The sequence below is a fragment of the Emydura macquarii genome, unplaced genomic scaffold, assembly GCF_026122565.2.
Source record: "Emydura macquarii macquarii isolate MOO-44397 ecotype Brisbane River unplaced genomic scaffold, CSIRO-AGI_Emac_v2 contig_3080, whole genome shotgun sequence".
Lineage (NCBI taxonomy): Eukaryota > Metazoa > Chordata > Testudines > Chelidae > Emydura > Emydura macquarii.
Genome location: NW_027133217.1, coordinates 1,403,866 through 1,419,958, shown reverse-complemented (window position 1 = coordinate 1,419,958; position 16,093 = coordinate 1,403,866). Strand labels below are relative to the sequence as shown.

At 39.0% G+C, this 16,093-nt stretch overlaps 1 protein-coding gene across 1 annotated transcript in view; it reads right to left on the bottom strand.

Moving 5' to 3' along the window:
• Nucleotides 1-3,719: 3,719 nt before the first annotated feature.
• Nucleotides 3,720-16,093, bottom strand: part of MINDY4 (MINDY lysine 48 deubiquitinase 4) — a 79,515-nt gene continuing 67,141 nt past the window's right edge. The window contains exons 16-18 of the mRNA XM_067530399.1: nucleotides 13,255-13,435; nucleotides 10,053-10,125; nucleotides 3,720-4,062 (exon numbers count right to left, since the gene is read on the bottom strand). Coding sequence (XP_067386500.1) covers nucleotides 4,014-4,062; nucleotides 10,053-10,125; nucleotides 13,255-13,435 — 303 coding nt within the window. The 3' untranslated portion in view covers nucleotides 3,720-4,013. The remainder of the gene's footprint in view (nucleotides 4,063-10,052; nucleotides 10,126-13,254; nucleotides 13,436-16,093) is intronic.

Here is a 16,093-nt window from a genome sequence, read left to right as displayed (position 1 = left end):
ACACTTTAAATGGAATGAGGATGAAGTTAAGACACACATATACTGCAATTTAGGAATATTACAGGTTTTTAATGCAGTGTTGCAAAGAGCTGCTGGTTTGTCAGTATCAGGCAGTCACATTTGCAAGACAAAAGGGGAAACGATGAAAAGGAAAACGTAGTTCAAGAAACAGAGGCAATTTGCTGGAACAAGACGTGATTCTGCATAGAATTGTGTTTCTGTATTGCCACTGAACCCCCAGAGAAAGCAAAGACTGGAAGCCCTTTATGCTTGTCTGAGCCAAAAAAAAAGAGATCTATACCTTTGCAGTGGTTAGTATTCACCTGAATTTTAAATGAAACAGAATCACTCAAGTGGGCTGATCATCAGGACTGTGGGTGATGTGATCAGTGATAATGTTAATGCTCTGTAATATCATGCAGAAGAATTAGATCTGAGATAGTGTCCCAGTACCTTGGTCTCAGGAACAAGATAAGCCCTGATCACCTTTGAGAGAGGGACTGCCTAATATCTTTCATCAGTGATTCCTCTCACCTGTAAAGGGAAGTTACCGCAGTGCTCTGGAGATTGAATTGTCCTTTAGCCAGGATGGTGGCTGCAGTGTGAGCCCTAAGGGGGGATGGAAATATGTTAGAAATGTGCAAATCCTCAGGGCCCCAGCCAGGTCATGGAAAACTATGCAATCAGATTAAAAGTTAATAAATATAAATTTATGGTGGTTTTATGGAATTGTATTGAGCACATTTATTTCTGGCTTTCTGATATAGATGATTTGACTGTATCTTCTATTTGGATGAAATTGGACTTGGATTGTATTCAGATAAATAGATTTCAGATAAACAGGGGACTTTTCAAAGCAAATGGTATGTGTGGGTGGACGTAGTTACAGGATCAGAGGGAGCTGGATCCATAGGATTCTGCTGCGATGAAAAACATGTTTCAGTGAAAATACTTGCCAATTACAGAAGAGACTCAAAAGTCTCCACAGTCTGGTGTGGAGAAAGACTCAGAAGTTCACATGCTTACCTCAACTCCCCATTTCCTCACCTCCTCTCCTTTTACCCTCCCAGATCTAGCCAAAACATTCCCTCTTTCCCTGGTCCCATCATTCCTTTTCTTTGAGTCCCAGCTTCCTGTCTCTTCCATCCTGAAGATTCCCGGCCTAAATTTTCCTGACACTAAACAGCTCCCTAAACTCCAGCAGACCCTCTACCTTTGTTGATATTCCATTGGGAAGACGTTCTTGGGATTGGCAATCTTTCTACAAGGGTCCAGCTAGGGTGTTCTATTGAAATCTCACATGCACCTGGGTTTCTCTAGACTAGAGGGCCCACACAGATATTTTCTCCATTATATCTGACCCCAGGAATTCATCACCATCGTCCTTTGCACTTCTATAGTACCTTCCAATCAGGATTAAAAAAGCACCTTGCAAACAGTAATTGATCAAACCTCACAACATGCCTATCAGGTAGATATTATTATCCCCATTTTGTAGATGAGGAAACCGAAGCACAGAGAAGTTAAGGGACTTGGCAAAGGCCATATATCTGTAGCAGAGCCAGGAATAGAAACCAGATCTACCAGCTCTGCTGATCTTCACTTTAATGGAAGGTTTTGATCTCACAAGACAGTATCTGACCTAGCTGATCTTACCAGACCACCAGAGACCCTGACATGTGAAGATAGGCCTGTTTGGAACTGGAAGCAAGGGAGAAGGAGGATACACAGCTAAATATTTTTTAAACTAAAAATGTTTCTGTGCAGTTTGGTGTCCTGGTTCACATTCAAACAGGCTCATCAGTCTATCCGTAGTGATTATTTCCCTAGTGTGCATATGTTTCTGCATAGTTGGACGCTCTGCTATAACTGGTCTGAATACATGAAAATGTCAAATTCCGTTTTTTTCTGAAAATTCCATCTGAAAAATTCTACTGTTTATTATTGATAGAAAAATGGAAACGAAATATTTCATTTGACAAAGTGTCTAATTGAAAAATTGGATATTCCTGTGGTACCATTTTGAAGATAAAAGCCAGACATTAAAAATCTCTCATTAAAACTTATTTTATGATAGTTGCTCCCAAAGGCATGGGAATAAATTATAGATACACTGTTTCTCTGTTGCCTTTCCATTAGTAAATAATATTGTCCCTTTGTTTTTGAAGTGTTTGTTCCATTGTTCTTTGGATTGATCTGGCCCAATTTTGCACATTTCATTCACAACATAACCCTCACACAGTTCACTCATGAACCCCCAGCTCTGGATACATTTTAAGAATGTATTTTATTTAACTGTCAGGAACATTAGGTCTCATAGATATGTGCATCTTAAATGTAGAACACTATGGCTCCTCTGTTTTTTTACAACTGTGACGGGGCAAAGTATTTTATACCTTGTTTGTACACAAAAGTTGTATGGCTTTAACTATATCAGAACAGTTCAAGTGGTACAACATTCCTAGTGTGGATGCAGTTATATCAGTGTAAAAATGCTTATACTGACATGGCTTATTCCGGCTATGTCTACACTAGAACCACTTATCTGTACAGGAATGCCAGTGTACTGTACAAGCAAAGTGCTCTGAGGCCTGGTCTACATTGAAAACTTACAGTATGTCTGTCGGGGTTTAAAAAAACACACCCCTGATAGACGTAGCAATGCTGATATAATCCCCAGTGTAGATGCAGTTCCGCTGATGGAAGAGTGCTTCCACCAACAGCTAACTTTGTTCAGGGAGGTGGTGTTCCTATACAGACAGAAAATCTTGTTCTCTCAGCACAGGCTGTATCTACACTACAGCGCTATAGTAGCATAGGTATGCCAACATAGCTATACCAAGATAGTCTCTGTAGTGTAGAGATATCCCTAGTGTGGACACAGCTGTGCTAGCATAGCTGCTCTTGGTTCTGATATAGTAAAACCACCCCCATGAGTGAAACAAGCTACACCAGTAAAAGCATACTTTACTCTAGGGGCTTCTCCTGGCAAAACTATGTTGGTCAGGGATCCCATCTCTTCATACCTCAGACTGATTCAAGCCTGGTCTGTCTACACTGCCTACATTATGTAGCTTGTGTATCTCCCATCGACTTACTTACGTTGCTGTGCCATGGCGTCTCCACTGTGCTATGTTGATGGGAGATACGCTCCAGTTGATGCAGACTTACTCCTTTCGGGGACGGGGTGTGAATTAATGGCATCGACTAGAGAGCACTTCCGACATTGACTGAGCAGGTCTCCGCAGCCTGCTCAATTGATCCCGCTGCATCGATTCGTGTAGCCCCAGCAGTATAGACGTACCCATAGCTGTGGCTGCAGATGTCTGTAGTGTAGCCATAGTCTCCTGTACAGGAAGAGGAATAAGCTCTACTGGTATAAGGACCCTTATATTGGTAAAACTGTCTTCCACACTAGGGCTTGTACCAGTATAACGATATCGGTAAATATTGTATCCCTAACTGACATAGTTATACTAGTACAAAAACTGTGTGTAGACCAGGCCATACTGTACATGCCCACATTGGGAACAACCAATTCATTGGAAAGTGTGAACTACTAAAACTAGTGAAAGAGGATAACATCTTTCTCCAGCAGTGCTTCAGGTTTGTATCTTGGTTTCCTTGGTTGAGAACTGGGGAAGGAGAAAGCCAATGTCAAAGAAATCTGGGTGCAGCTTCTTTTGTCCGATCTTTGGAGCAAATTGCAAGACGCAGAATGGATCCAGCAATGGAACTCAAGTAGAAGTTGACAGCTTTACTGCTTTGTCCAAAAGCTTGTTTTGGCAGTGGACACATTGTGCATAAAAGGAAGTGACAAAGAATTTATGTAAATGCTGTTTATGCAATGGATGAAATATCTGAAGTGCAAGGTGAAATTCTTCCAGCCTGCACACCGCATGTCAGTCCGCCTCATCATAAGTTGCAGAAGCGGCCAGGAGTTTCACCCCGCTTCTCTTAATGGTGAGAATAGGTATGTGCTGTTCCAGCAGTTTCCTTTTATTTCAGTACAGTCACAAGATGGGTTCTGTGCCATTCCAGTCAATAACGGCTCCTTTCCACCTAAAGACGAAAGAGATTGTTTTATTTAAATGGGTTAATTTTCTAGTTGGAGTGGTCACCCCCAAAAAAGCAGTTTAGGGTGTGTTTAATTGGGGTAGACCCATTAATGTCAACTACTGTCTTCGTGTATTCAACAGTAATCCACTTCTCTGGAGCCATTGCTTCAACTAGAACCCATTGGCACTTTGGCTGGCACTCTTGGTACAGGGGGCCCCAAAACTGAATTGGTCTGGAGACTGAGCAGTCTCTTATTAGGTTTCTCCCCTTAGTATTCAAGGGTGAGACTTTCAAAGGCACCTGACAGAATTAGGTGCACAACTCCTCTTGAATTTCAATGGGATTAGGAGCTGTCCTCCTTACATTCCTTTTCAAATCCCAGTTTACAGCCTAAATTCCAGGCTTCCTAATTTATTTTCTGGGAATAATATTACAGATCTTATTTAAACTTTGTTAAGGCCAAGCATCAGAAGAGAAACAAAGGGGGCACACACTTGAAAACCCCTTATTTTCCCCTTCCACTCCAATCAGAGGCACACATTTAAAAATCAAATAGTTGTTCCTATTATATACTGCCTTCTGCCCTGATCTCTCTCCCACAAAAGGGTTTGACACATCATCTTGCTTGTGTCTCTTAGTGATCCCTATAAGGATTAAACCTATGCAGCTACTATTGCTCTAAACTCTCAAACTTCACTGGGCAATTTGCACATTCCTAAATAGATAGACCTCTGAATAGGTGATTTGTATTTTTGCCCCTAATCCTAGGAAAGTACATTTTGCTGCTGGTGGAGGTGCTAGTGTTTGTTTTTTTTTCTTTCAAAAGTGCAACAGATTCATGTCTACAGGAAAATTCTATATCTTCTCTTGTCTGCCCCTGCCCTGCCCTGGAAATAATGATAACATACATATTTAGAAGAACATTTTCATGTGGGCCTCTACATCTGTATATAGCTACATATTTATTCACTAATTTATATTGCAGTAGCAACCAAAATGTGCTAGGCACTTTCAAACACAGAGGAAGACACTGGCCTTGATCCAAAGCCTATTGAAGTCAATGAGAGTCTTACCAATGACCTCATTGGGTTGAAATCGGGCCCAGGGTGAGGACAATTGGGGATTTAGATGGAACATTATTTGAGCTACACACACACACACAGTCACTGGTGCATGTAGTATTTGCCTGAAAATGAGTCACCTCTAGTCTAATACATTGCAACCACCAGTTACTTTGATCTGGCTTGAAAGTCTTGTGGACCACACTGGAATTACTGGAAAAAGTTCAGACAGTGATTCACAGATTCCGGGGTCAGAAGGGACCATTGTGATCATCTAGTCTGGACTGTATCACACAGGCCATAGAACTTCCCCAAAATAAGTTCTAGAGCAGATCTTTTAGAGAAACATCCAATCTTAATTTAAAAATTGTCAGTGATGAAGAATCTACCATGACCCTTGGTAAATTGTTACATTATTAATTATCCTCACTGTTAAAAATGTATGCCTTGTTTCCAATCTGAATTGTCTAGCTTCAGGTTCCAGACATTGGATCATATTATACCTTCCTCTTGTAGATGGAAGAACCCATTATTAAATATTTGTTCCCCATGTAGATACTTCTAGAGTGTAATCAAGTAACCCTTTATCTTTCTCTTTGTTAAGCTAAGTAGACTGAATGCTATTACTATCAGGCATGTTTTCTAATTCTTTAATCATTCTTGAAGAAGAGGTCCAGAGGGGTAGCCATGTTAGTCTGTATACAGCAAAAACAATGAGAGTTCTGTGGCACTTTAAAGACTAACACATTTAATTTCAGCAGGCATAAACTGAAATTAAATTTGTTAGGCTTTAAACTGCCACAGAACTCTCGTTGTTTTTGTTTTAATCATTCTTATTGTTCTTTTCTGTATCCTCTCCAATGTATCAACATCCTTCTTAATGTGAACTGAAGAGCAATAAAATGTGGCCTAGAAATATAATCCCCACTATGCATCCTGTCCTGACCTCTTATGCAATGCTACAGAGCTCACACATGTCGCCATCCATGCATGCTATGCCCACCACATCATCACCATGAGCTGGTGGGATGCTATGATACAACTGTCTGGATTGGCAAATGCAAAACCACATGCAGCAATAAGCACTCTGGTGAATGTGTCACTGTCAGCTGAAGTATTGCGTTACAATAGTTATGGCTGACATCACTCTCCCTGGTACATGGTGATACATGTTAGTCATGGTACACTGAAGATTTTGTTTGTAATTAAGTCTTCAGAAAAAACATAAGTAGAAGATGTATTCTGTGGTAAAAGTCAGGACAACTCCCATAACAACGCTGATTTTCCTTACTGATTTACGAACCACTTCCCTTGAGCTATTTGTAGGCTGGAAAAAAAATCCCTTTTTTGTTCACTTTTGTAACTGGTGGTTGCAATGTAAAATCTTGAGTTGAAGACCCTAGGATGTCAGTATTTTTCTTTTCACGAACTCACCCGAAGTGCAGAACTGTCAGGTGCTGGACAAATTCTCTACTTATTGGCAGAAGAGGTAGGGCATGGAGAGTGGCAATTCAAGCTTTCCTACCATGCTACCCTGCTAAAATAGACCTCAACTCTAACCTAGGATTTTTGGTTCCAATTCAATTATATTTTATCAGATTAACAATAAAAAGAAAATCTAATTCATACCGTTCACTTGAGACCTCATCCAAAGCCCATTGAAGTTAATGGAAGCATTTTCTTTGACTCCAAAGGGAGCTGAATTAAGTCCTTGCAGAGCATTCAGTCTAGAATAAAGTTCATAAAGCTGTTGCTGTGTTAATTACTTGGCTGCTGCATAATATGTGAGTAACTTGAGTGAAACGTACCTGCAGTGCTGCCCTGCATATGGTACTGGGAACTTCCCTATTGTCCTAATGGAGTGTGTCACTTCAAAGGACAAAAGCTGTATTCTGCTACTGTATATCCCAGAAAGTGCAGAGGAAGATAGAGGCTAAGGGTTAATAAAATATATTGCTGAGTTTAAATGATAAAATAAGATCAAAGTTTTGTTCCCTCAGGCACCACTAACAGATGTTATTTCCACCACTGAAGACAGAAAACAACTGAGGATGGGGCCTGTGATATAAGCCTGTTCTACTGAAGCCTGCACTGCATCACCAGAACAGCCCGGAGATGCACATTCCACACATCTTTTGGTCAGAATCTAACTGCTTCCCCAGATGTGTGGAGCTGGGAGGCACAATGGAAGGGCTTGTGGTCGGGAGTCTGCAGTTGGAAGCAACACCAGGAGGCATTGTTCTGACTGGGCTACCTTTTGCTCCAAGTGCAAAGTGCTCTTCTCCGACCTTGTCTTCTCAGAGCAACATGGACGTTAAAATAAAATAAAAAACTTCCCCCTCAACACTCTCCTCAAAAGAGCAAATAAAAACCCGACACTGCACACAAAATTCTCCCCCTAGGGGGAGAATGAGAACAAATCACACGACAGATGTTAGCCACACTGCTTCATGCACTACTGGAAGGTGCTCAGTTTCTAGGGTGATGGTCATGATGGAAGAACTTGAACAGAATAGTGGGGAGGAAAGGGGAAAATTGAGTTCTTTTGAAAATTCCTATCTAGGATTGAAGTTCTCAGCAAAACTTCTTGGCTCTGAGAATCTAGAGGGTGAAACACCAAAATTCCTCCAAATCTTGCGGTTATTCTTGCCTGCATAGTGAGAGGCTGTTGATAAGTAGTCTTATGGCAATAGTAGGGATTGGGGTTGTTTTTGTTAAATACAAGTTTTTTTTAAAAGCATTTCCCCTGCCTGTACCATATAAAGTATTTTTCCTATTCTCTCTGTCTCTGCATGTATACTTCAGTGCCTGCTTTATAATAACCATTGTTTCCTAAACATACTTAGTGTGTAAATTTTCTGTTACAAATGAGAACATACAATATTTGTTTTCCATTTCTCTCTGTGCCTTTTGGTGTTTCTAAGGAACACAGTAATCAAATGTGGGTGGGGAGGGAATGTCCCATGACCATCCTCAAGACCTGCTAGTCTTTGACTGGCAGTTTGCTGACAGGCTATAGTATAAAGATTAGCAACTTATCAATAAGAGCACTAGATGAACAGACGGACAGATCAAGGAGACAACCCTTAGTCCTGAGAACAGATAGGAACAAGATATGATGATAGTGGAATTCAGTTTTAATTCTATCCTCTAAAAATGAATGTAGCAAAAAGTAAAAAAAAAAAAAAAAAAAAACTGTGTAGATTTGTGTTGCAATGTGACAATCCTAAAAAGTCAGGAAACGAAGTGATTATAACAACAATTTTTTGTCTTCACTGTCCATCCTGTGTATTCTTTGGGTACAGGTTTCACATCCTAAATTGTGCATATTTAGCCAGGACATAAGAATAGATTCATTCCATACATGCAATGTAATGTGCTAATGTCGCTGTTGTGATGTTATTTTGTGGCTTTTCTAATGTTTTGTGATGTTGACTGTAATATCAGCTTTGCCTTGAAATGATGTTTGACAGTTAATGTCCCAGTTTGTTTTTTAAAAGAAAACTGGGGGGGGAAAGATGACAATAGGAAATTAAAAAAAGTGGAGCTGTTTGGGTTGCTGATTTAACAAGTGCTACAGGCTTCGCCAATTGTGCTTGTATGCTTCTTGCTCCAGAGATATCCAGTTAATGAAGTTTCAAAGCTGTGCCAGTGGAAAGGATACATTTTTTTTCAGCTAGTTGCTCACATAATCCCCATCCATCTCCGACACCACTGGGAATCTTCCCATCAACTTCAATGTGTGAACTGGATTAAGTCATTAAATAGCTGCACAACCATGACCATCACGTTTATTTTTAAGTACCAAAATCTGTCCTCAGATATATGCATTAAATTACCATTGCAGTGAGAGTTGGGTGTATATTTGAGGGAAGAATTTGGCCTAAGAGCTTACCCAAAAACACAACCATTTCTACTGTGCATGCTCAGTCCCATTTTTTTAAACAATCAGAATATTGTTTAAAAACATGTCTTTTGCAAACGTCGGAAAGCACATATTTCTCATAGATCGCTATTTAAAAGCCAAGACCGAAGTTTCAAATAGCATGTTGCTTTTTTTGTTTTTGTTTTTATTAGTTATCACCATAAAGGAAAGGGTGATCACCATTTTTTTAAATATGGAAATATTTGAGATCTTTTTCACCATCACCCAAGATAAAAAGGATTTTACTCAAACTGTCAATATATAACTAAAAGCACCATCAGACTGACATCACACATGGAAGGAACAATTTGGTGAAAAGGGTGAATGTTTCAGTAAAAGCAGAAGATTATAATAGAAACCGTTTTGCAGCCTTACCTATACTGGATGACTACCAGAATGACTTCTATACCATCAGTTGTTTGAGTTAATACTGTTATAGCAGCAGATCCATTATTTTTATGAGTTCATACAAATACCCTATTCTGCCCCCATGCTCATGTTTTATTTAAAGCATGCATGTTTATCTTACAGTACTGTTTGCTCTGTTAAGCTCACAGCATTGTCTGCCCTGTTACTCCTTTTTTCCCGTTTATGTCTAAATCCAATTTATATTACAGTTGCCCATGCTTCCCTGTGCTCTGAATTTGGACATTTAAAAGGACAGTAGAAAGGGCTTTTCTTCTCCTTGTCACATGCATCTTGTGCCCTTGCAACAAATAGCTTTTGGGGGCCAAATTCTGGTGCTATGGAAGTCAAGAAGAATTACTGTAATACAGGCAGATCTTAGTGAGTTACTTTAAGCACTAAATTGAACATCCCAGTCCATTAATACGGTGATCATAATAACATACAAGAACATACAGCATACAGTAACATACAAGAACCAGCAACTCTGTATGACTCAGCAGAATATGTTTGTTTTATGGCAAGTCAAAACCTCATTTTAAGAAAAAATATAGAGAGCTGAAACTATCTGTGTCATACAATTTTAGATGAGTGTTACTTACTTTGTCCTAATACAATGCTCAAGTGGAGGAATAAGATCATTTTCTTTATCTTCAGTGTAAGGCTGAACTGTATCTGCAGAGACATTTCAGATATTTATCATCACCATCATCATGCCTGGGAGTCAAAATCATAGATCAGAGCCCCACTATGCTAGGCACTGTACAAGCCCAGAACAAGAAGATAGTCCCTGCCCTGAAGAGCTTACAATCTAAGTGCTAAGCCCTCTCCCCAAATCCTGCAAACATTAAGTATTCGCATGGAATGGCAGATCAAATATCATCATCATAGAGAGCAGATTCCATTCAGGATGAGTCTGGTATTGTAATATGAGCAAAGGTGTTGTTTGAAGAAAAGTATAATAGTCTGAAAACCTCGTAAGTGGTACATATATTATAAAATGGTACCCTGCCATTGAAAGAACCATTTATATTTTACCAATCATCTTTCCACAAAGCCTTGTACTGTTGGGTAGTGGCACACAAAAGATCTCGCTTCTTAAATATGGGACAAAACTCTTTTTAAAGGGAAATATTGCAATATACATGCAATACCTAATATACATGCAATACCTAATAGCATCAATCAGTTCTTTTTCAATTTAGTCAATCAAATTATCAATTTACTCAATCAAACCTATGGCAGCTGCCTTGGGTTGTGGGTGGTGAATGTGCTTCTGGAGAAAATGCCACCTTCTCATAACTCCAACTACAGTTAAATTTTCCCCAGTAATTAGTAAATGACTGTATACTCCTTAGAACTCCATTTTAAAGAGTACTGAGTTCAAAGGCTGTTTCAATGGGATAAGATGCACGGACGGTCATCATCTATAACCATTAAAAGGATCAGAGACATTTCTCAAGGAGTCCAAAAAAAAACTGTTGTTCTTTTCTGCAAGTCCTGTGTAATATATTTAATAAATATCCCTAAGCCCATGGAGATTCCCTAAATGACTGACAAAGGCACATGGGTAAAACACGAGCCATTTAAAGTTTTCATGGAGTGGATCATTTCATTCAGATAAATTGCCTATTTTCCTCCTAAATCTTAGTAGGACTTTCTGTGGAAGTGGTAAAATGGGAGAAGGCCCTTTTTGCCCTGTAGAGGCAGAGTGAAGTTCTGCTACTGTGAGTTTGCTCTATTTTGTGGAAAGAGATAACAGGTATCTTTTCAAACTTTTAGCAAATGGATCCATAAGAGTGAGCACCATAGACTAAATCTGCTTCTATCCAAAGGGCTAGCATGAGACTGTGCATCAGTTAAGTCCTGCACAGATTGTGTTCTGGTCCCCTCCATAGGGGCAAATTTCACTTTGAATGAAGATAATTCTACTCTCCACTTCTTGACTCTTTCTCTATTCTTGCATAAGGCTTTACCAGACCTTGGTCCTGCCTTCTTGCTTACAAACTACAGCCTTGGGTGAAGGGCATCATTTCAATGAACATTGCTTTTGCACATCTGGTCCAAGAAAGCAGAGCCCATAAGGACTCAGAAGACACAGTTCCACTTTTTAGGAGATGTTAAAGAACCCCAACTTTTCTCTAGACTGAACAATGAAAAATGGCTATCTCCAAAGACACACCACAAGCTCAGAGGACTCTTGGAGAGATTTTCCAGCTGGAATGGTGAAACTATTTGGAGTTAATGCAGTACTGCAAAATTCCAAAGATAAGAAAAGATTTAGTAGTACAAACCATTTGGGGTTGCGATGCCTTAAGCTTAAAACATACTTCTGAATCCAACTCTAATTCCCAAGGAGAAATAAATCGGAGTGATAAGAGTTAGTTGAATGGAAGAGAGAAACAGCACAAAAAATAATAATAAACACTTTCTTATACACAGATCTCAAAGTCCTTTACAAAAATGGGCAAGTACTATTATTCTTGCTCTACTGAGGGAGAAACTAAGGACAACAGAGGTGAAGTGACTTGCCCAAGTTGATACAGATGTTAGTGGCTGAGGTGTCAATAGAACCTAGGTCTCCTGACCTCCACTATTAAACTGCAAAAGACTTCCTTGCCACAAACTGAAACTCTCCACCTTTAGAAATAATTAATAAGTAAAGATTCTCCTTGACCATGGACAACTAACCAGACTGGCTTGAACCAAAAGCATATGTTGTCGCTCTTCAACAACACAAAAACAAGTGAAATGTTTTTGCTCAAACTTACAAAAACACTGGAAAAAATCACAGAAAAGGTCAGCCCAAGAGGCACATGTTTAAAAAAAATGTGGGCATATGAACAAATAAACGTGGTAGGTGTTTGTAAGGGTAGCAGTGGCTAATTATAATTAATGTTCTTTCCTAGTGGCCCTTTGTACGATATACGTTAGTAAGTCTTCTGACTTCTGGGAATAGACCATGCAATAAATGATTCACAATTATGCGTCCCTGGATGTTTGCTTATTTATGGAGACAATATACAACCATCATAATCATCCCAATAGGGTGGGCTCTATGTGAATTTGAGTAAGAAGATACAAACTATAGCACTGCTATAATTTCACTTACCAAAGACCAAATCTTGAAAGTACCCGCAACTCTCCATTGCAACTCTCAAGTGTTTGGCACATTAGCTCTGTTTAATGCGTGGCAAGATTGTCCATTTACTGGATAAGGGGCAATGTGTAGGGATGCTGCCTCATGAGCAGTCGAAGGAAGGAACTGGATCTTATTAGCAGCAGATTACTATATTTCCTGCATCAACTCAGCTGTCCCCAAAGGGTCATTAAGATTGGAGCTCAGGCTGGAACCATTTCCCACCCTCTCTGCCTATTTCCCACCATCCTGCATGGGGAGGGAGAAATACCAAGCCTGCAGCATCTACTTTGTCAGGCAGGCACAGGGATGTGGGGACTATCCAAACTCACGTCTGGTTTATGGCCCTATAAGTCTGGATAGACTGAATCACAATTTAGCCCTTAGAAATCAGCTTTATTTGAAGATGTAGCAAATTCTGGGAAATAGTGTGTGATCATTTTTACACCCTTTAAAGATCCTTAACTTTACCTCAAAATTATCATGAAGCGAACTACTATTTACTGTAACTAATAATGTAAACCTAGGAAATGGACACCAAACCTCTAATAGGCTGATACCATCAACAACTGGTTTGATTTGTTTTATATTGTCAGGATTCTTCTTTCTAGTGTGATGCTGTTATTGTCACTGTGGAGGAAATGCAAAGGTTCTCCTATACATACCAACTGTTAGCCGTATTTCCTCTTCCTGGTTGGCCAGGCCATCGTAGTAATAGAGATCAAATCTCCGTTCCGTTTTCCAGTCACCTAGTAAGTCCTTTCGCAAGCAAAAAAGCACACTGAAATGGCTTTCACTGCATACGACCCAAATTGGATACCTGGGGGTCTTCAAATAACAGCCAACCTTGAAGAAAAAGAGAGAGCATGAAAAACTAAACAAAACAGCTGATAGTGTACAATATTAATAATAGTTTTCACTTATGTACCACCTTCAGTAAACATTAATTAATCAAGCCTCATAATACACTACTAAAGCAGGTACAGGTTATTTCCCCTATTTTTACAATTAGGTAAACTGAGGCACAATTTGATTTAGTAACTTGCCCAAGGTTACACACAGAGTATGTTTTCACTGCAACAAAGCTGTGTTCTTAACTTAGGTTAATTAGCAGGGGTTAATTAGTGAATTAGTTCATTGCAGTGAAGACACTGTAACTTGGCTTTTAACTCAGGTTAGCAACCTGAGTTAAAGTGTATTGGGGAGCTTCAGATTAAACTCAAGCTACTAACCTAAGTTAAAAGCCAAGTTGCTGTATCTTCGCTGCTATTTTAACCCAAGTTAGTTAACCACAGTTAAAACACCCTTTTTTGCAGTGAAGACATATCCACAGAGGTTGAAATCCTGGCCTGATTGACATCAGTGGTAAAACACCCATTGGCTTCAATGGGACCAGAATTCCATCCCTGGAATTCAGAAGCAGTGAGAAGCCAGGTACCTGTAGTAGCTACTAAATCACACTGAAATGAGCAGAATAATAGGATGATTATTTTTTAGTTATTCCTGTGCAGACATATTGGAAGACAAAATTCCTTGTTCTGATGAGTTTACAATCTAATACAATCCCCTATTTAGACACATTTTTCATTGGCACCTCAAATTCAGGGTGTTGGTTTTTCTTTTCTTTTCTTTTCTTTTCTTTTCTTTTCAATGAGTGAAATAAAAATCTTTTTACTTTGAACCTTTTTTGTTATTATTAAAACTGGCAGATTCTCAGAATCTCAGATGGAGTAAAATCAGTGCATTATTATTGACTGCCTCTCATAAACCTCAGTCTTCTTCTTTTTTAATCTTCAATTGTAAGGGCCTTATCATTTTCTCAGGTCACATTTGCAATTCTCGCTGACCTCATCTGGAAGTTCCACCCACAGACTAAAGGCACAATATAGCGTTAAGTGTTCTTCATGCAAAAATATATAAAGTGCAGCTGTCACTGTGCTTTCAGACCCATCATTTATTTGAACTGCCATTATTATTAAATCTCCCAACCATTTGAAATATAAGTAAATATAACATTGATGGGTTTTGAATAATCATCTATCTATCTATCTATCTATATATCTATCATGAAGTTTTATTCTGCTGCCCATCACTGTAGATTCTGAGCAATTTCCACATAAAATTGATAGCAATAGCAAAGGCCCTACCGGACTTCTTTCTCTTTGGGGTAAAAACTCTTCTTGGGGTGCATATGTACACACACACACACACAGAGGTTGCTGGTGTTTACAACATACTGATATGTAAATTATTTATGCCATGCTCCTACATCCACTGAAACCAATAAAAGATTTATTGTAGATTTTATTTTCCTGCCTTAATTTGTTCCATGATGAACACCATCCCCTTCCTCCTACAAGTCCTGTGTTGCCCCTTTACGATGACATCCCACTGAAATCAATGCGATGTCCAGAGATATTGGTTCACAATGAGCAACAGATGTGTTCACCAACCCCTCTAATAATATGTATATGGGTAAATATAGTAGCTGGATTGTTTAATGCATCAGGGACACCTTTCTTTTTTTTCCTGTTGGGATTTTAGTGTTCAGCTATAAAAGGTATATTCCTGTAATTGAAATATGGCATCTGAACACAAAGCAGTTTTGTTTTCCCTATGGAACTGCTGACTGTTTTTTCTTCCAGAAATTGTTTATGGAAACTAAAGACTAAAATATAACTCTTTTTTAAACAGAATGGATTTTATTATGATTATCATTATTTCTATTGTGGGGGTGCTAGAGACCCCAGACCTATTGTGCTGGGTACTATACAAATGTTAGCCTTAGCATTGGAATGGTATTTCTGATTTTCATAGATCCACTATTCTTTCCTTCATATTATTTTTTTCCTTTTTTAATACTGTAAATTTTATCTTGGTGACTGCTGCACCGATAACCACAGATATGGAAGTCTTCCATTTATCCACACTTTTTATGCCACCTATAGTCTCTGCAAAACTACTGTATCCAGATGTTCAGTCATTGGTAGAAGGTATGGGACCATGACTCTACAAAGAGATGTAAGATTAATTTTCATCCCTGTAACACAGAACTACTTGTTATGAGGGTCAGTCCCTTTCAAAATAAGTTCACACATTTATATGGATAATGAGAATGTCCACAGTTACATTAGGCTGAATAAAAATATAAAAAGTCTCTAAATCCTCATCCATTAATTAAAAAGAAATCTTCCCTTTGGGCTGGTTATTCCATAATAATTGTCCATTATGAAGCTTCTTGCAACTTTCTCTAAAGTTTCTGGTATTGGCCACTGTCAGAGGTAGGATTTTGGACTAGGTGGACTGCTGGGTCTGGATCTGATCTGATAATTCCTTTATTCCTATGTTCCTGGGACTGAATAAGGATGTCAGGAGAGGGTTCTAGCGGGTACATTTGCTACTGTGGATATTATTGTATATATTGCATATAATACTAGTTCCAATTCTCAGGCACATTGCCTATAGATACCAAGCTGAGTTAATCAGCAGATAAAAGATATTATA